Source organism: Pocillopora verrucosa, chromosome 5 (assembly GCF_036669915.1).
Source record: "Pocillopora verrucosa isolate sample1 chromosome 5, ASM3666991v2, whole genome shotgun sequence".
Taxonomy (NCBI): Eukaryota; Metazoa; Cnidaria; class Anthozoa; order Scleractinia; family Pocilloporidae; genus Pocillopora; species Pocillopora verrucosa.
In genome coordinates, this window is record NC_089316.1 from 6,409,970 (window position 1) to 6,431,390 (window position 21,421).

General features: G+C 42.0%; 1 protein-coding gene and 1 long non-coding RNA gene across 2 annotated transcripts; one reads left to right on the forward strand and one right to left on the reverse strand.

Annotated features, from left to right (window-relative positions):
- The first annotated feature begins 369 nt into the window (after nucleotides 1-369).
- On the forward strand, nucleotides 370-20,389 carry LOC131777851 (peroxisomal acyl-coenzyme A oxidase 1-like). The gene is made up of 17 exons (XM_066166674.1): nucleotides 370-507; nucleotides 7,653-7,729; nucleotides 9,194-9,353; nucleotides 9,851-9,911; nucleotides 10,667-10,760; nucleotides 10,922-11,029; nucleotides 11,520-11,639; nucleotides 12,251-12,372; nucleotides 12,925-13,094; nucleotides 13,924-14,086; nucleotides 14,927-15,117; nucleotides 15,624-15,782; nucleotides 16,041-16,146; nucleotides 16,887-17,036; nucleotides 17,330-17,400; nucleotides 18,262-18,397; nucleotides 18,943-20,389. Exons 1-17 carry the CDS (start codon nucleotides 455-457, stop codon nucleotides 19,003-19,005), a joined length of 2,004 nt encoding a protein of 667 aa, XP_066022771.1. The 5' UTR covers nucleotides 370-454; the 3' UTR covers nucleotides 19,006-20,389.
- LOC136280894 (uncharacterized) lies at nucleotides 511-1,725 on the reverse strand. Its single transcript, XR_010717463.1, has 2 exons — nucleotides 700-1,725; nucleotides 511-616 (listed from the first exon to the last, which is right to left on the reverse strand). It is a non-coding gene; the product is annotated as an uncharacterized lncRNA (long non-coding RNA).
- Nucleotides 20,390-21,421: the final 1,032 nt, after the last annotated feature.

A 21,421-nucleotide genomic window follows, 5' to 3' on the forward strand; every position in this document is an offset into this window, starting at 1 on the left:
CAAAAAACATCGCTCTCAGTGATCTTTCATTAGCCACTAAGCCATTCACAAAAGACAATTGACATGATAATAATTTTGTTTAATTAACAGAAAAAGAAGAATGGAAAATAAGAAAATAAGAAACTTTTTTTTTATAATAATTATAAAATGGGATGGCTAGTATATATTCCTTTTCTTAAATAAAAGGGGCCTTTTTTGGAAATGGGCAAGGAAAACACGATGAAATATATATATACATATAAATATATATATAATTTTTTTTTTCGAATGTTCAACTTCTTGAAGTAAAATGTTAAGCAACAACCTGCACATTTTAGGGATGACCGAGGGAGACTAGACCGAGAAATTATGGTCAGCTACTTAGCAGCGAAGTCACGTTACCCTAGTGCGAGTTGTGTAATGTTTACCTCATTGATCTCTGATCTCTGGTGGAATCTATTTGGTCTGTATCAAAATGAAGCCATCGTCTGGTAAAATAAATCCCGATTTAGCCCGTGAACGAGGAAAGGCATCTGTGCACGCATAAAACGGTACGACAACACAAACTTGAACACGCGTACTTGTAATTATGAAATGGACTTTACAATCTTGAACGAACGTTGTACGGTTTCGAAAACTAAAAGGAAACAAAGGAAATTTACAACTATAAATACGGAAAAAGGCTAGACAAACAAGAAACGAAACCAAAAAAAAACTTACGTTTGTGTCCTTATAATATAAACGATGACGTTAAACGGGCGTTGAAACGATTCTCCACTTCGATCGAGCACATGTATTTTTTAACTCGCAGCGCCTCTCGGGATCTAGCTAATGAGTGCGTGACATCACGCATAACGGCAGTAACATTCCCGACCCCTTAAGCGATGCTTAACATGGAAAGTTCTTAGCTACAAAATAAAGTAGTAATTATGAAAAATAACTTGTCATGTCCTTTGCTAAAGCTAACGAGTCTAGTCCGTCACACAATCCGCTTAAAGAAATAGGGACTATGAATATTCCATGAAGGTTCAGCCCTTACGAGCTTCCTGTTTCATTGTTCATTATCGAGGCACGATTGTTCTTCCTTAGCTAGCAAGAGGACAACCTTGTCAACTGGTCTGCGTAGTTGGGAGGTTTGGGTCTTCAAATGAACCGTGCGTACCAACCCCTTCTTGTCTGATTCCGCGCTTATGACTCGTCCCATCGGCCAAACACTCCTCGGGCAGTTGTCGTCTTTCAACAGGACAACGTCTCCGACAGCTAGATTCCGTTTGGGACTGTTCCACTTCGAACGAGGTTGGAGAGTTGGGAGATATTCTCTCTTCCAACGCGTCCAAAATAAGTTTGCCAAGTACTGCACTCTCCGCCAGCGCCGCCTCATATAGACATCTGCGCGTTGAAAAACTCCTGCTGGGGGAAGTACAACGCTGGTTTTCATCGTCAGGAGATTGCTGGGACTTAGTGGGTTGAGGTCATCGGGATCACTCGAAGCGAATGTTAGCGGTCTCGAGTTAATGATAGCTTCAACTTCACATAGTAGAGTTCTAAAGGATTCGTCATCCAGACGGGAGCCATGCTCATGGAGTAGAACAGTGAGTACTTTGCGGGTAGTGCGAATCTGCCGCTCCCAAATGCCGCCCATGTGGCTGGCACTCGGTGGGTTGAAAATCCAATCTGTACCCTCTAGATGCAGCCTGCTTCTGATTTGCTCGTTGTTCATTTCGTAAACTGCTTGCTGTAACTCTGTCTTGGCGCCTACAAATTTGTTCCGTTGTCGCTCCGGATCTCTCGGATAGGCCCACGACGAGCAATAAATCGCCTCAGAGCCTGGATAAATGAATCTGTTTCGAGAGAATTGGCGGTCTCAATATGCACTGCTCTACTTGCTAAACATGTGAAAAGGCATCCGTACCGTTTGAGTCCCTTTCGACCTTCTTTGATCATGTACGGACCGAAGTAATCCACGCCAGTATACGTAAATGGCGGGGCTGGAGTCACTCGGTCTTTAGGCAAGTCAGCCATTTTCTGTTCAGCGACAGGGGCACGATTACGGCGACAAGTAACACAATTTGCGATTAGGTGACGAACAGCAGCATTGGCACCGGTGACCCAGTACTTCTCCCTCAATTTAGCAAGTGTGTGACCGCGGCCTGCGTGTGCTAGGCGTTCGTGTAGGCGTTTGATAATCAAGTTCGTAACGTGACTCTTGCGAGGTAAGATGATGGGGTGTTTCGTTTCTTCTGGAAGATCGTCAGCGCGGCTAAGGCGGCCACCAACACGAAGGAGGCCTTCATGAATGTAGGGATCCAGCCGAGTTAGGGAACTTGCTTTCTTCAGCACCATTTTCTTTTGCTTTGCCCGACCCCGTTCGTCTCCACCGCCTTTGTCACTGACTTGTCTGAGAGCGTCAAACTCTCTACTGAAGGACTGCAACTGTACGAAGCGAAGGATGGCCATCTCGGCCTCTTCAAACTCTTGAACTGAGAGCGGTGCGCAGCAGTCACCCACTACCTTCGTTTCAGCTTGTAGTGACTTCACGCCCGACCTTGCCTGACCATGGTCCGAATCTATCTCGAGAGAACCCTGGCCTCTAATCTCCTTCCGTTTTCGCAATACAGCCTTGATTCTAAGGAATGCGGCCACCGACAATCTCAGGCGATACCAACTCGAGTGGTATTCTATTAGTTTGTTAACTGACGTAGCCGTGGCTTCCATTACCATGGTACCGGCGGAAGCAACTTTTCTGACCTCAGGGTCGTCATCTGGGACCTCACCGACTGGAAAGGGCTGCTGCGGCCAGTCCTTTTCTGATTTCCCTAGGAAGTGTGGACCATTTGACCAGCGTTGCTGCTGCAGAAGTCCAGCGGCGGAAAGTCCTCTTGAGGCATCATCTGCCGGATTGCTACTGGTGTCCACGTATTTCCACTGCATAGGACTAGTGAAGTCCCTGATCAATTGCACACGATTTGCCACGAATATCTGAAACCTCCTCCGCTCGTTTCTTATGTAGCGGAGAACCGTCGTCGAGTCGGTGTGATAGATGATAGACTCAGGCTTAACTTCAAGCTCTTCATACAGCATTTGTCCCACGCGAACAGATACGGTTGCTGCAGTTAATTCTAAGCGTGGGACTGTTACGGCCTTAATAGGTGCAAGACGAGCCTTCCCCATTAAAAAGGAACAATGTATGCGACCCATGTTATCCATTAGACGTAGGTAGGCAACGCATCCATACCCCACCTGGCTTGCATCGGAGAACAGATGGAGCTGTCTGGAGACAACTGGGCCAAAACCCGGCGGTTTGTGACACCGATCAATGTGAAATTGCTCTAGTAACGGAAGCTCTCCACACCATCTTAGCCATTTACTGCGGCAGTCTTCCGGAATGTCGTCATCCCAGTCGAGATCTTCATTGCGGCAGAGATCCTGTAACAGCTTCTTCGCTAGAAGTGTGAAAGGAGCGATGAAGCCCAGGGGATCAAAGATTGATGAGATGGTGGACATGACTCCTCGTCTTGTAAACGGTTTGCTGTTAATGACGATTCGAAATCCAAAACAATCTGATTGTACGCACCACTGTATCCCTAAGGCACGCTCGATAGGGAGGTTGTCACAGTCAAGAGTTATTGATCTGACTTCTTTCGATCGCTCATCCTCTGGTATAGACTCTAAAACTGCACGACTATTGGAAGTGAATTTGGTGAGGCGGAATCCACCTTTCTTACAGGATTGCCGAAGACCTTCAATCAGCTCGACTGCTTTACCTTCCGAGCTTACGGAACGTAGACAATCGTCCACATAAAAGTTATTTCGCAGCGTGTCAGCAACCAAGGTACCGTACTTATCTTCGTTATCCCTTGCGGTTCGCTTAAGGGCAAAGTTAGCGACACTTGGCGACGAGGCCGCTCCAAATAAATGTACAACCATCCGATACTCTTGTAGCTCGGCTTCTAGATTGCCATCTGGCCACCATAAGAAACGGAGGTAATCATACTGTTCAGGAGGAACTGTAACCTGGTGGAACATGGATTCCACATCTCCCATGAAGGCTACGGGGTCTTCACGAAATCTGGTTAGCACGCCTACTAGGGAGTTTGTCATATCTGGACCTTGCATCAGACAGTCATTGAGCGACACGCCCTGAAACTTTGAACTACAGTCAAATACGACGCGTATTTTTTCTGGTTTTTTCGGGTGATACACCCCATGATGGGGTAGATACCACACCTTGCCTGGGTTCGGTATCAGCAACTCATTTGGAACTCTTTGTGCATACCCTTTGGCGATGACATCGTTTACGAAGGAAACGTAATCAGAGCGGTATTTAGAATCTCTCAACATCTTTTTCTTCTGCCAGTTTGCTCTTTTGATTGCTTGCTCCTTATTGTTGGGCATGATAATATCGCTATGTCGCAATGGAAGAGGAACTTGGTAGTGGCCGTCGACAACTTTCGTCTCCCTTTCAACCATAGTTAAAAACTTTCTGTCTTCTTGAGAAGGCCCACGCTCGTCCGGTGCTTTGCTTACGGTGTGATCGTTGAAGTCCATCTGCAACATTCTGAGCAATGACGTTGGAGCAATGATTTCCTTCGGCGTTTCCACTTCTCTCACTGTAATTCGGTTCGCGATTATTTTGTCCTTGTCATGATCAGTTCGGATATGGAGAGGTCCACAGACTGTCCAACCATGGCGGAGACGGAGGGCAAATGGGCCATCGCTTCGACAAGGTACAACTTCTAATGGTTCTAAGGCAGGCGGGCAATTGCTGCCAATGAGTAGTCCAATCTCCAGGCGAGGCTCAAGCTCAGGGATTTTCTTCGCAACCTCGGAAAGGTGTGACCACTGATTTATGAGACTGGGCGTGGGAATTTGGTGATGTTCTGCTGGGATTTCATCTCTTGTGTATGAGCGAGGCAACTCAATGGGATTCTCATCATCTAGGCTCGTAACGATAAGATCGTCCAGAATGATGCTTTCCACTTGACTCTGTCCATGCATGGTGGTGAGTTGTAGCATAACCTTGACACCGTCTATTCCTAACTGTCTCCTGATATTTTCGGTTGCAAAACAGCCGCCACTACCATTATCGTAAAACGCGTACGTGACAACTGAATTGTTACAGCCCTTCTGTTTAACTTTAACTGGGAGTATGGCATGTAGCACTACGGACTCCTTGCAACTTGGTGCGTCCTGTACAGGTTTAGAGACATCAATGCGCCTATTGCTAACCGCTATAGATTGAACTTCCGTCGCTTGGGGTTTGTTACTGACGCTCTCTCTATTCATTGTGAAACCATCAATGTGCAATGCTGTTGGGTGCCGTTTCTTGCACTTCTTGCAGGTGCGTCTCTTTACACAACCTTTGGATACATGATCAGATTCGTAACAGGCAAAGCATAATTTTCTTTCGTAAAGAAATGTCTTCCTTTCATCCATGGTCCTTTTGAGGAATTCCGCACAATCATCCAGGTCATGGTTCTTGCTGCAGAAGGGGCACAACTTTTCCTTGCCACCAGCATTGTTTCGGTTCGCATGGTTTACAGCCTCTATGCCGGGAATGGTGATACCAGTGGCAAAACTGTTGCTTGTTTTAGTTGCTGACGAGGGCTTCTTCTTGCCATCTCTCCCACTGTTATCTCTGCGCCTTTCCTGGGTACTACTTAAAGCCTGCACGCCAAATACAGGGTCGTTCGCTGATTCGGCTGCTGACACCACAAAATCAGCGAGATCCTTAAAGCTCGCTATCCTTCCGTTCTCTTTCAATTTCGCAGCACGATCACGCCATCTTGACTGGAGATGCGAGGGAAGCTTTTTTGCAATGGTCTGCAGGTTCGTAGGATGATTTAACTCATTCATATGAGACACGCTCATCATAGCATTTTTACACTTAATCAAGAAAAGCGATAAACGCTTTAGTCCTGATGCGTCATCTGGCCGAACTGGGGACCATCCGAGAGCTTTGTTCACATAGGCCATTGAAACTTTAAAGGGATCCCCATATTCCTTCTCCAGTAACCTCCTCGCCTCCTTATATCCTTCAGAAGGGTCCATATGCAGACAGCCTCCAATAAGTTCTCGTGGTTCCCTTTCAAGATGTTGTTCCAGGTAGTATAAGCAATCTGCCGCCCTGAATGTTCTGGACTCTATCCTTGCCTTGAATGCCATGATAAAGGTTCCATATTCGATGGGGTCTCCTTTAAACTTGTGCACTTCAGGTTGAGGCAGAGTCATTGCTGCAGCCAGTTGCCGATGGGTTGCAATCATTTGCTCATTTTGCTGTCGCTGCATGGCCATCACTTCTTTGAAAGACCTTTCATGGGGTTCCAATCGATAGGGATCATCAGCTGCAGCGATAATTCCTTGTGGTACATCAGTGGTCCCGTTGTTAGCCGGAGGCGATATCTCGCCGGCTAGACTGTTTGAGTGAAACTCTGGGGCAGCAGGGTTGAGATGAGCGGCAGGTGTTGAAGCCATGAATTTAGGTTCACTTTGCTGGAGACAGGGAACAATACCATCCTTATTTTCTAGGTTACCATCATTTTCCAAATCGGCATAAACCCTTTCTCTGGCCTGGGCTTTCGCTATTTCAGTTTCCAGTTTCAAGGCTTCATCTGCTGCTCGTAGAGCTTGTTTGCGTTCTAGCATTTGTTTTTCAGCTTGTAATTCCGCTAGCTTAAGTTTCTCCTTTGCTCGTGCAGATGGCGTTGAGCTGGCTGAAGACTTCTTCGAACGGGTGCTAACACGGGACGATTTGGATGAAGCCGATTTTACTTCTGAGAGCAGATCAAGTTCTTCTGTTAAGCGACGTTCTGCTACATTCATCCATTCCATAACCTGTTTCCTAAATTCCAAAATGACTTCTCCTTACTTTCATAGCGATCAAGTTCCCTGTCTTGATCCTGTTCGGAGGTCAACTGGCAATAATAAAGGTCACGTGCTTCTTGATACTCCTTGAATAATGTGTTCAATACAATAACCTCTGATTTCACTAAATGAAGATTGTTCTCATCTTCCATTAAGTTTGTGAGAGCATTCCTTTGCTTTGTCACAGCAGTCGTTTTGGCAGTTTGATCGTTTTTCAGTCGCCTTAATTTCTCTTCTTGACCCTTTTCAGTTAATTTCCTTACACGAGTATCGGGACAGCTTTCGTTCGGAGGAAACCCAGGCCCAGCGCCCTCAGCGACAGGTTCATCGTTCATGGTGGACTAGGCACTAATTAATCCTTCGGTAGTCGCTTCAAATTAGCGATGAGTGGCGAACAGTTCGCCCAACATTGCAAATAAACGTAGGATAAGTTCCAATAAACCAGTATGCGATGAGGGTTAAACTTTTCGAAACGAAATGTGCACGCATAAAACGGTACGACAACACAAACTTGAACACGCGTACTTGTAATTATGAAATGGACTTTACAATCTTGAACGAACGTTGTACGGTTTCGAAAACTAAAAGGAAACAAAGGAAATTTACAACTATAAATACGGAAAAAGGCTAGACAAACAAGAAACGAAACCAAAAAAAAACTTACGTTTGTGTCCTTATAATATAAACGATGACGTTAAACGGGCGTTGAAACGATTCTCCACTTCGATCGAGCACATGTATTTTTTAACTCGCAGCGCCTCTCGGGATCTAGCTAATGAGTGCGTGACATCACGCATAACGGCAGTAACAGCATCCTTTGACACAAGGGAACTAACTTACTTGCTTTATGGAGGCCGAGAGAGAACAGAGCGTAAGAAATTCTTAGGTGAGAATATCGAATGGTGGTTATAGCTATGAGATTAGCATTAGTGTTAGATGGCATTTGGATAAATAATTTCTGATAATTGCTTCAATCAGGTAATTGGGGAGAACGTGGCAAACGCATCTGCATCGAGCGTGATCAGATGCGAAATGGAGTGTTCGTATGGAAATCGACATTCTAACTCCAGAAATGTTACGCGAACCGAGACCCTTGCAAAGTGGACCTTAAACCTGACACACTTGAGTGACACATAACCTACTGTCTATGTGACGTTTAGACTATGAGCTCGAGATTTCTATCGCTTTACAACTGTGATGAGGGTGAAGCTCAAGGTGACCATCACTCGTAGGAATTTAGAGCGAATAGACGTATTGTTTTAGTATAATTATCCCTAAGGCTCATGGTTTTATTGTATTGTTGATATATGTGTTTTCAGTTGAATGTACTTTTTTATGGAAGCATTTAATACTTATAATGAACTTGTCGCACTAAAATGGTAATAGGAACTGCCAGAGGGACTTTCCTCCCCTGTCTGGTGATTCTGGGATGTTTGAACCCTGATACAAGAAGACATCAACATAAGGGTGCAACCCATGATCCCATGTTGGGGTGGAGTCCTGGGGTGCCTGTGGACCCCCCCCCCCCCCCCCAATTTTGTAAGCAAACAACTCACACAATATTCAGTATTCAGGTGACAAAAATTGATGAAAACCCTCTGATTTTGTCTCCACTACACAATAAATAACACAGTAGTGTACACCAAATAAGTTTATTTAGGGAAGCCTGCCGAGAACCAACCCGAGGCATATATAGCCCGGGGAATGCATACATACATATATTCGCAACTGATATACCATATACAATCCTGATATACAGTCAATTCCTTACACATTAAAAAAGAAAAAAGGTATACATTACTAACATGCAAACTTCACCAAGTCTGGATTAACAGAGATGGGCAACCGCTTACAAGGACATAACTACGGTTATACAGAGGCCAGAAAAAACCTGCCAGAAAAAACCCCTTTGGGGAAAAACATGACAGGAAATCTGGGTAGGAACCATGGCCCAAACTCAGAGCAGTTGGCAGGCCATCCTACGAGGCTTCACAGCTAAAGAAAATATGTTTTCAAACTAAAATAAATTTGTCATCAGCCAGAGGTGAATGGTTGGTTCTGAGGCCTAGATGGACATCACGTGCTATACTTTCCCTTATATACCACTGCATCATTACCCATGATGCTCGGGCCTAAGGCCCAGGCCTTGTCGTATCTCGTGCTGACAAAATATCTATTTCTGCCTTATTCGCAGACTTATTCGTCAGAAATACCATTTTGACACATTGTGACCCCCCCTAACCAATTGTCCACCCTTCATGTTCAGTATTTATGATAAAACCTGTTTTAGCTTGTAATTAAAGGTTTTTGTCATCAAATATAATTTATTTTTCTTTTTATTCAATTGAAGAGTCATTGGTAGAGAAGGATCCTGTGCTTAGCAAAGAAGATTATTACATCCTTGACCGCAGACGTGCTTATGAGAGAGGTTTACAGAAAGGATTAAGAATCACCGAGCTAGTGAAAAAAAATCGGATAAATGATCCTAATGATCAAAGAATTTTAGGAAGGTATAGATAGCGCATTTTAAACAAAGGTGAAAGTCTGACATGATCGTTACTGGTTAATAAAAGGCATGAACGTTACTGATAAATACTGTAGGCCACAATCACAGTCATTGTTTATGCCTAAGTGTGGGGTACTTCTCAGTCAGCAGCAGACTTAATGAGCATGATTGCAGGGGTAAACAGAAACTGTTAGTATCTTTTGGGCAAGCTAAGATTAAAGAACTCTCAGCTGACTATAATTACAACCTACTTGTTTTAAGCCGAGTCAATGCTTCAGTAACAGATGGGATAAAATTCAGCTACTCCTTATTGATAGGGTAGTCAGCAATTTCAAAACTTTCTGACATGACTGTTTAAAAGGAATCTTGAAGAAGTACTTTGTTTCTAGTTAGATATGAATTCCACGAGCTGAAAAAGTGTGCAACTGTAATGCAAAATTAAAATCTGATAAATCATGATGAGATGTATACAAAATTACAGGCTATCAACTCTTTCCCTAGGAGCACACAAACCCAGCTGCCATACGCCTTGCATAAAGTGATGTTCATTCCTACTATAAAGGTACCTCAAATTGTTCATATTTGTTGAAAAAGCACAAACTTACTCCAAACAGAAAATTTTGTAACACTCCTAAACGTCTCAATTTCAGAAATTTAATCAGAAGTAGATGGTAATGAAAAAGGCTGACAACTATTAAATGCAAATGTTTTATTATGTTGCAACAGAATGATGCAACCTTCTTTCTAATAGACTTTACATTTTATCTCAAATGTTTTTGTAGACCACACCTGTAATAACAGGTATAGGAGAGTAAACTAGAGACTGAAAGCTAGGGGGCTGGGGCTGCTTTTCCTTATTCTCTGTGTAACCTGCATCAAGCTTCTTTGGTTAATTGCTGAAAATTACTGTTAAAAACAAGCTGATTACATGTACATTCTCTACTGTGAATATATGAAAATCACTATCAATGTGAAATGCAAGAAATGAATATGGAAGCAATCTTTGCAGTAATGAATGCTACTTAAGCAAAAAATGAAAATAAGGCCTGAAAAAATTCAGTCCTGTATGGGATTTGAACATTATTGATCACTTCACAGGTTTATTACGAAGCAAAAAAATGACCAGCTCCCAGCTGGCTTGTTATGTTGGTACCTCAGTTGGAAGAGCACTACACTGGTATCACATAGGTCATGTGGGTTCAAATCCTATACAGGCCTGAATTTTTTCAGGCATTATTTCCACTTCTACTTAACCAGTGTTCATTACTGCAAAGAAGGCTTTTATGTTAATGTAGTTTCTTTCTTCTGTCAATTAAGGGACAAGGAAGTGAAGAACAAAAAGCAAAATGGCTGCCTCTTGCAGAGTCCTTTCAGATAATAGGAACATATGCCCAGACTGAAATTGGCCATGGTGAGTATGAAGGTCTATGAACAAATTCTCCTTGTCAGCGTCTTATGAAATGTATAGGGAACAGTATGGAGAATATGCATACTGATGTTAGGGTGGAAAAGGTTAGGTATTTGACATTTAGTAATTTGATGAATTATCTTGTTTATAAATTATATTTTCAGGAACTTTTGTGCGTGGCCTGGAGACAACAGCAACATATGATAAGATCACACAGGAGTTTATTATTCACTCGCCGACTCATTCAGCGTGTAAATGGTGGCCTGGAAATCGTATGTTCGAAATTATGTCATATATGGATGCATTTTAAAGATTTGGTTAGAAAAGATACTTAAGTACCAGGTAATGAGGAGGAGTTGTGGGCGAGAAGGGATTGGGACAAGAGAGGGTGTTTCTCTACCTAGACGGCTGTTTTCGTTCAATCGCCAGATCTTGAATGACCTTATGTAAAAAAAAAAAATAATAAAAAAAAAAAGGGAATTTTCCCCTGTAGATTCATCATTGTGGTTAAATTTATTGCTTGAACTCTTTAGTAATCTGTACCTAACGCTATACTACTTCCATTCTGAAGTATTGATTTAAATGTCAGTTTTTTTGTTTGCTTTTTTTTTCCTCATGGTTGAATAACCCGCGTGAAAAAAGCAGAGTAATTTACTTTTGCAGATTTATGAGTGCGAATAAATTTATCGCCTAAACTCTGTCCTTTCTTAATGTTATGCTACAGTGCTTCCATTTTGAAATGTTAATTTAAATGTTTTCTAGTGGGAAAAACTTCTAATTTTGCGACTGTGCCCGCAAGGCTGATTGTTGATGGAACTGATCATGGAATTCAGATGTTTCTAGTTCAGTTACGAGATCTAGAGACTCATCAACCTTTGCCAGGTAAGGGATCTCTGCAAGAGAGAGAGCAAAAGAAAAAAAAGGAAAATGCAGACACTCACATCCACTCCACAGGCCCCCCAAATTCATGATGCAACGAACCTGAAGAGGACTTTTCCTTTTCAATAGTGTTGTAGCATAGAGATACACGTATGAGATGTAAACGCAAGCGCAAACGCAAGAAGACGAGAATTGGTATAGTTCTTTTTTCATTTCTTGCTTACACGACTGTGCCTGCGTTTGTGTGTACCTCCGCGCAGCAAATACGTGTATTTCCCTCAAGTTGCGTTTGCATTTGAGCTGTATTTGCTTCGTAATGTTACCATGTTCCAACCAACAGCGTAGCTCCATTTTTATACGGATAAAACACCCACACTTCACAATTTTATCTATTCGCTCAGACGAAGGGCTAATGCTCGGAACGTCAGCTTTAGAAACTGTTTACCATGGTCAATTCACTTAATCACCTCAGTTGATAAAGCCTATTCCTTCCCCCTCCCCGAGGCAGCACTACTGTTTCTTTAGAAACTTACCCACTTTCAACAACCACTACAATCTGTTTGGCGCAACGTGATTCATTAGGTAACAGCCTTTTATTCTCCAAAAATATCCAGGTATCACGATAGGAGACATTGGAGCCAAGTTTTCTATGATGTACAACGGGAGTGACAATGGATATCTAATGTTTGACCATGTCCGTATTCCACTAGACCAGATGCTAATGGGTCTTTCAAAGGTAGTATGAAATGGGTTGTTGTGCTCGTATATATGACTTGGCGTTAGTGCTGGCTCTTATGGTACAATGATAAGTGGTTAGACACTGAAAGGGGTGGAAACCTCATTGTGGTTGGATAAGTTTTTCTAATTAAAGACAGGTAATGTTCAGAATGCTCAAAATCACACTTTCTCTCATCACAGTTTAACGTATTTTTTACTCGTGCTTAACGGTGGAATAACATAACAAGTATCGCGAGTCGCTACTCGTGCGTTGTCAACCTTCCCAAACTGGTCTGATACCAATCGAAAACCGAAATAAACCATATGAATTAATGACGGAAAAACTCAAAATCCTTAAATGGTTTATCGCAATAAAACGCGACCTGAAATTCCTTGCTCTGATAACATTCTGTCTTCACTCCGAGAAAAGCGTACATAACTTTCTATCAATCGCCCAGCCTGGCACTTTTCTTTTTTTTCAGTTATTGTGTCTTTCCCCCTACACCTATTTAGATTTGATTTTTATAGGCTTCACAGTAAATATATTGATTTTACTATCAATAACCAACAGTTGTCCCCTAACGGAACCTTCACAAAACCAGCCAACTCCAAACTGTTGTACGGTACCATGAGTTTGACGCGGGCAGGCATTGTTGGCGACTCCTTCTGGCAGTTATCAAAAGCGATCACTATCGCCATTCGTTACAGTGCTGTGCGTCGCCAGGGTCAGCTGAAACAAGGGTATGGGACAAGTTTATTGGTTTTAGAAACCATATGCATTCCTGTCATCAACCTGTCGACACCCAAGAGTGACTAGCATGATATTTTCTCGTTTCATTACTACCCCTGAATTAAACGTTGAGGTGACTCCTCAGAAAAAAAAGTTATCGAACAATTTTTTTTAACTTTCCTTAAATATACCCTACCAATGTCTGTTTCGAAAAATATAATAAAAAGGATAGGTCACTGTGCTTGTTTAGGAGATATAATGGAGTAGACTCACCCCATTTATGTCTGTATTGGCACTATTCACGCGCGTCATGTCATCAGTTCACGGTACATTTGCTGCAGCAGGAAGCAAGTGTTTTTAAGGTAACACTTGGAAAAAACTTGATTTTTAGTAGAAAGAAAGCCTCGAGCGTTTGAAATCGCGTAAATTCAAACGATATCGACTCAAACCGTTCCTCGAGTCGTTCCTTTCATGGTCGTTATTCGCATCCTCGAGTAACGGGCTTCGTGCACGCTTTTAGTTTATCTTTTATTCCTTCGAATAATTTTTTTAATTCCCTTAACTCAAAGGGGACAAATTGACTCTTAGATGCGCTTACTTGGCCATTAATGAGGACTCAGTTTTTTTTCGTTTGTTTGTTTGTTTGTTTGATTTGTTTTAACATGATGTTTTAAATTGTTTGTTGGTTTGTGTGCGTCAGGTTTTTGTTCGTTTGTTTGTTTGTCTTTCGTTTGTCATTATACGCGTTACGAGAAGGTTTGGTTGAATTAACCGTTGGTGAAACACTCGGAAACGTATATTTAGTGATTTACCCACAAGTTGTCTTTGATCTTACAACAGGGAACCCGAGACCCAGATTATCGATTACAAGACACAACAGTACAAACTGTTACCCGGGCTGGCCATGGCCTATGCCTCAAAGTTTGCGTTTGATCATGTGTGGAGATCGTTTCAGGAACGTCAAAAGAAAATTGCAGCTGGTGACTTGTCCATATTACCAGAGGTAAAGTAAAACCTTTTCGTGTTCCCAGTCTGGGAACATTGGCCAAAATAGTTTATTTCGTACATACTGAGATTTACACTGTGAAGTGCTATCCTTCGTGTTTGAGTGGACGAACGATGTTTTTTCACAGTCGTTCGCTTCGTACTGCTCAGTATAAATCTTAGAATGTGTGAAATAAAAACATCACCATGGAAAGTGCGCACGAACGATTTTTATTCACTTGTTATAATGCATCAAAAAGCTCCCTTGTCGCTGCATTCGCTCGTTCTTTTTTTTTGATGCATCGCCACTCGTGAATAAAAATCGTTCGTGCGCACATTTCATGGAACAGTCTCTATTTATCTCGTGGATGGCATTTCGTACCTTTGTCATTTGTATCCGCCGCTCACACAGTCCTCAACGATTATTCCATTTGCGTTCGTTGAAAATGAGATCGTAAAAAGGCGATGAGAGGCGTAGATCTAAAGTTGGTTAGAACTGTCTTACGACAAGTGCAGATGGAATTATAGTCGCTGTACTAAAAATCACTCAAATAATTACCTTAAAATATGCGACATCTGAATGATTTCGAAGAAAAGTGCGATGTTTATGCCGTGAAAATGGTCTATGGTATATGAGTTGAGATACTATGGGTTGTTAACCAGTCAAAATTCAATGTAATATACTATAGCCAGCCCTTTTAAATAGAGGATGTCGTGTGGCAGCCATTGTAATATGAATTTTATCCTAAGTGAGAGATATTATCGGCACGTAGATTATTCTTTTTATATATTTTTTTTACAACAAACTTTGCCAGAGATTTCCTCAAGTTTATTCTTTTTTTCTATTTCTTATTTGTAGAGCCATGCTATCACCAGTGGTCTCAAGGCGTTTTCGACTTCAACGGCCATGCATCATGCAGAGACGTGCCGACTGGCGTGTGGTGGACATGGCTACTTACTGTACAGCGGTCTTCCTGAATTGTATACATTGTTGAATGCTGCCTGTACTTACGAAGGAGATAATGATGTTCTTTTCCTGCAAGTAGCAAGGTAAGCTTGTATACATTATTGTACTGCCTAAATGGTGTAGGTGACATGGCCCCACCTGCACGGATTCCCCAAGTGAAGTTCCGTCGCCCCGAACTATGGTTGCGTCGCCCTGAAGTTTTTGTGCGTCACCCCCAACTTAAAGCTGCGTCGCCCCCGACTTTTAACCTAAATGTAATTGAGGTTTTAGATGTACTTTTGTAAAAGGTTAAAAAGCTTTTAAGTTAGACGGCCCTACTATCAAAAACGATCGCAATGTTTCGACCGCCTAGTGACCTGGTAGAAACATCCCTCGCCCAGTGGTGATGGGTTTGTGAAGTCACTTCTTACTTTGACTTTTGGCTTTTTATTTTTTTTTTGAAAAGAAAAATTCATGTAATTTCACGTTCATTTCTGCGCTTGGGGTCGTGTTCTCCCTGATCATTCGTGTATTCAGCTTCTGGCATCAGTTGAAATTCTTCTCGCGCTGCACAATTGATTACATTTGCAGAGATTATGTTATGTTACAGGTTTCTGGTAAAAATCGCCTCTCAAGCTCAAGAGGGAAAAGCTCTTCCTGTTTCACTGAGGTATTTGTCACGAAGAAATGAACAGTGTCCGGTAATCAATGGAGAAGGATTTTTGGAGCCAGGTGTACAAAGAACAATTTACCAGGACAGGACTGGCAGGTGAGAGAATTTAACCGTTCCCACCGCCACCCCAAAAAAATGATTAGGGAAGCCCGTAAGTAGGCTAACCTACTCTTGCGTGCCGTTATGTGGCGATCCCGCTAGATACGTCAAGCGTCTCGCTTTTTCAAGCTTGAGGCGGTGTCAGGTGTCCGTCCGTTCAGTGGCCTTGTAGCTTGCATCAGTTGTAAGCATATCCATGTAGAAAAAGAAATAGGCTGTCACTAATTAATTTAACGTTCCCTTGCGTTCATTTAGCGAGGTGGGGGCTGTTGCAGAAAAGCTTCAAAGTAAAATTTCCTCCGGAACGGACTCCTCTGATGCTTGGAACGAGCTGTCTGTAGACTTACTACGCTGTGCTAAGGTGAGCCAGAGAGCGAGGTGACCATAACACAAGTTGTGTTGCAGAGAAATGTTCAGTTGATTGATTTTCAAAATTAATCTGTAATTTAACTAATCTTACTCTTAAAACTGCGCGCTAGCCTCCAGTGCAGGAGTCTTCTTAGGGCGAGTTAACGTGAAGAAGCTCGCGATTGTTCATTCAACCGGCCATGTCTGATTTGGAGTTACGTCGCTCACCCGCTTGGTACAAATTTCTATCTCCCCCCAGTCTTCCGCTGCCATTAAGATCAAATATGGCGACCTTAATTTTCATTAAGAAAATACTGCGCATTCGTTGGCCAAAATTACGCCTGCTATGCAGGCTAACTGCTTACCAGCAACCCAACTAATAAGTAGGAAACTGAGCGCAAACTTGCCTCGCGCACCCGCGTTTTTCTTTTTCTCACTGGCTCTTCTTAGTATTATTCCCTTTTTGATTGGCTGTTGCGATTGATTACGTTGTCATCTTTGTTGTTGGGTTGGGCTTTGCGTTTTCCCGCGCATATACCCGCTCCCGTGTCAACACTTTGAGCTCTCATTGCCTCTCCTCAATATTTTCTTTCTTCGGATTTGCAGTAAAGATTACGCGATCTTTTGCTTCAGCCTTTTAATGGAGTGTGTGCAGCCTTTGATTTGCGTGGACGTCTGCAAGTAATATGTGCCTCCAATAAAGATATCTCACTTAGATATAAATTATTAGTTTATTTTTTCTCTTTGTTTCAGGGTTATAGTCATTGTGTTATGGTTTCGTATTTATTGGAATCGATGGAGAACCTGTCTGATGTTAGTTCAAGTTTACGCAGGGTGCTGAAATGTGTGGCAGATTTGTTTGTTCTTTGGGGTATCGCTGAAGACTCAGGAAGTTTTCTGGAGGTACCAAACGATTTTTAAGATTAAAAACTTCATAAGTAAGAGCGATAATGTTCTGAAGCTGGTAATAGAAATGATTTTAGCTCAGATGAAACGCCTAACTACCTCGACCTTCATGCCGAGTGATAAACAAACAAGAACAAACAAGCGAATAACAAAAGTTATGATGTATCCAGCTTTAAGTAGTGTAAAAGAGAAACCTGCATGAAAAATGAAAATGAAAGATTGGAAGCCATTTTTAATATCAGTTGTATGAAGTATCCGTTGCCTTCTTTTTTTTCGCCATTTCCTGTTAGGCTGGAGTTCTTAACTGCGCTCAAACTCAAACTATACGACAACAAGTTTATGATTTGATGGACAAGCTCAGGTGAGTTGACTAAGAATAAAAATCCCTAATTCTTAAAAGGGTAATTTAGAGTTAACAACTGCGGAGTTGATAACGTAAATTGGCCACCGTAAAGAGTTTGAAAGCTGACGTTACGAGCGTTAGCCCTTTCGTCTTTCGCTCTGACGAAGGGCTCGAAAGTTCTGATATTCAAGGTTCTGATATTTAGCAGTTCTGGAAAGCTGGGTTTTTTTTATTTTTTTCAACTTTGTGAAGTGTTTGCTGTCAAGATCGAGTTTTGATAGTAATGAAATTCGAATACTAGAATCTTAAGGAAACGGAATATAATACACTTGTCCTTTAGCAGTTCTATTGGTGAAATTTAGAAGTTTAGATATGGCTTAAGCCCCACATTTTCGAGAGTAGGGCCTGGGCCTTATATTCGACATTTTTGAACGCGAGTTAAGAAAATTGGGTCGAGTACACAAGGCCGAGGTCAGGACGGAATGGTCCTAGGAGAACTAAGGCCTTGATAATTATCTCAGTCATCGTTGTGAAACCGAATCCAAATCTATTTTAGCCCGCGCGCCCGCTTGCTTGGTTGTTCAGACTGTTTTGTCTTTTTGTTTTCGGTTTCAGGTTTTTTTTTAATGCCCCCCAAAGTAATAATGGTAATATAAGTTTTGTTCATAGGCATAATTATGGTTTGGGCTGTTCTAAGAGTCAGTTCAACCCCCTCCTAGCGGGGTTAAAATGGCTAAAATGACTGTGAGTTGGGGTCAAAACATCTTTATCCCCAAGAACATAAGCGCTGTTATTTTATGATATCGTGAACTGGTTTGAAAAACAGCAACTTGCTTGAGTTAACCCGATTTTCTTGTTTCTGTATTTCCCATCGTAAAGACCTGAAGCAGTGGCTCTGGTTGACGCCTTTGATCATTCAGATTACGTACTTAACTCTCCATTGGGACGTTTCGATGGCAACGTATATGAGGACCTTTTCAGATGGGCGCAAAGATCGGAGTTAAATGATGAACAGGTACAGTTTATTAATTTTTGATGGATAAAGAAATGTGCAATCGAGTTTCGATACTAATCTGGGATCGCTATGCATTTGCTTTACTTTGCTTTGTGAGTGGTGCCGAAAACTCGGGTAATCCTCTCAGCCAATCAGATTCAACACTAAATGCAACCGCGTCCTGCTCACTCGTGTTTTCCCGCGCTTCAATAAATTTGCCTTAAAAAAAACTAATAAATTTGCTTTCTTTTTGGTTAATTGTGAAATTTTCTTATCCTCTGATTGGTTATCGTGATCACTTTGGTTTTTTTTTTAAACATTCATTCATAGAGGGCTCTATCATGCGGAAATATCGGTAAGAGGTATAAAAAATTTAAGGCATTACGACAAAACCGGCTCAAAGCAAGAGTTACCAAGGTTTTTGTATTGTATCTGGGCTTGGGTTTTCCAAATCCTATGAACACCACTATAGGGTTGCCTGTGGGTCATAAAACCATTCGTTACCGTGCCAACTAAACCTGTTTTATGATGTTTTTGTTTATTGAAGGACTTTGTTTTCATTTCAGGTGCAACCAGGCTACTACAAATACCTGCGGCCACTAATGCAAAACAACAAATCTAAACTATAATAATATTTTAATTACGATATAGATCAACTTGAACGTGTCATTTTGGCGTGCTTAATTCGGTCTGTAATCATACGTTGAGTGATTAACAACATCAGTCGACCAAATAGCGGGAGCCCGATTTGTTTTTTAGGAGTCTTGAGATTCTCTTCCTCGAAGTCAATAACAATCTGGAAAAGTAACCCCTAACAAAATCGTTCGCGTACTTCACTTTTAAAAGGCATTTGAAGCTGTAGGTTTGATCGTGTCGTCCAATCGTCGGGGTGAGGGTACTCCTGAGAAGGGGGTAAGTTTATAAAGAACCTGTTGAGCTGCATCGGTGGGAGAGTATAACAGGATAATTCGCGAATTCGCTCCGACGAAGGGTTAACGCTCGAAACGTCAGCTTTAAAACTCTCTACGGTGGCCAATGTACGTTGTCAACTCAGTTGATAATACCAAAATTGTCTTGAGAAAGACTGCTGTCGGTAATAGTGACTGATATTTCAACAACCTGAGTAGAAGTCATCATCAGGAACAACTGAATAGTTGTTGTCAGTGTAATAAGTTCAGTTCATGTGAACTACTGGTTAGTTCAGCCGTGATGGTAATGGCTCAGTTGGTGTAATTTTGTTGTGATTGGTCAGTTTCAATCCTTGGGTAATGTTACATCGTTCTGTTGGGTTTGTTTGTGGTGTATCGTAAACGTGCAGATTATTTTTCATCTTGAAAAATAAAATGCTTAAAATATAATTTGGTTCTATTTTTGCATAGTATTCCTGTCAAACATTGTTACTGACGAAGGATTCAGTAACCAAAGAACGACAGCAATTAATAAAAGCAAGATTTTACAGATTGACTTCGTCAGGTTTCGTAGTTGTTGAAAGTAGAATATACAAAACAAAATTACGCACCCATATACGTGAAAAATAGCCTTTTTGACACATTTTATTATAATATGATTTCACGCCTTCATGTTAAGGTGACAACGTTATTGATGTGGGGCCTCCCCCTCAAAACTAAACAAATGAATAATCATTCAAGTTACAACTTAAGCTTATTATAAGTACTACTATTGTAGTTAAAATAGTAAAACACAGGGTGCCATTAAGGATTAAATGTTCCTTTCAGCACTTTAAACAATTTAAACAACACAGTATCACATCTATATCATCATTTCCTGATAAAAAGCAAGGCAAATCCGGCACATTATTGCTTCCTATATCTTAACGAACATCAAAGCTAAAATATACCTTACGAATTAACAAAGAGATTTCATGCTGCCATATCTCTGTTTAGTAAGAGATAATAGATGATGTCATAATGTAGTAAGATCCAAAAAGTGGCAAACGAGGCACAGCCACATTGTGACGTCATCTGTCTACCCGTATTTGCTATATATAATGAAAAAGCAAAAAATTGCTAATGGTCACATCATCTATGTCTGTCCTCTAAAAGATTATAAGAATGAGCCAATCAAAATAAATGCTGCAGTAATTCAGCTTATTATGTAAACATACCGGTTCTGGAGACACAGCTTTACCTCAATTGGGAAAGAGACGGGGGTGGGTGGGTGGGTGGGGGACAGAATCTCTTGATTTTTACCGGGCTTCAATATCTGTGACTTCTCTTATCCTTTGTCCTCTCCAACCACTCCTCTCCCATGGTTCTGGCGCGAGCCGGGTGAAACGGCCCCCGGTGCAGATCTTGGTGGTAATAGCTAGCAAAATATTCAAATGAGAACTTTGAAGACCGAAGTGGAGAAAGATTCTATATGAACAGCAGTGGACATGGGTTAGTCGATCCTAAGAGATAGGGTAATTCCGTGTCAAAGCGCCCGATGCTCGGGCCGCCTATCGAAAGGGAATCGGGTTTAACATTCCTGAACCGAAACGCGGTTATTGCCACTCGTTGGTAGGCGCGGCAACGCAACCGAACCCGGAGACGCCGGTGGGGGCCCCGGAAAGAGTTCTCTTTTCTTTTTAACAGACTTTCACCCTGAAACCTCGCGTCGGAGCCGATCTGCGTCCGAGACAGAGTAAGGTTGGGAGTTCGGCTGGGGCGGCACATCTGTCAAATGATAACACAGGTGTCCTAAGGCGAGCTCAGCGAGAACAGAAATCTCGCGTAGAACAAAAGGGTGAAAGCTCGCTTGATTTTGATTTTCAGTAGGAATACAAACCGCGAAAGAGTGACCTATCGATCCTTTAGTCTTTAGGAGTTTTAAGTTGGGGGTGTCAGAAAAGTTACCACTGGGATAACTGGCTTGTGGCAGCCAAGCGTTCATAGCGACATTGCGTTTAGATCCTTCGATGTCGGCTCTTCCTATCATTGCGAGGCAGATTTCGCCAAGTGATGGATTGTTCACCCACCAATAGGGAGTGGGAGCTGGGTTTAGACCGTCGTATATATATATACCGGTATATATATTTTTTTTCTC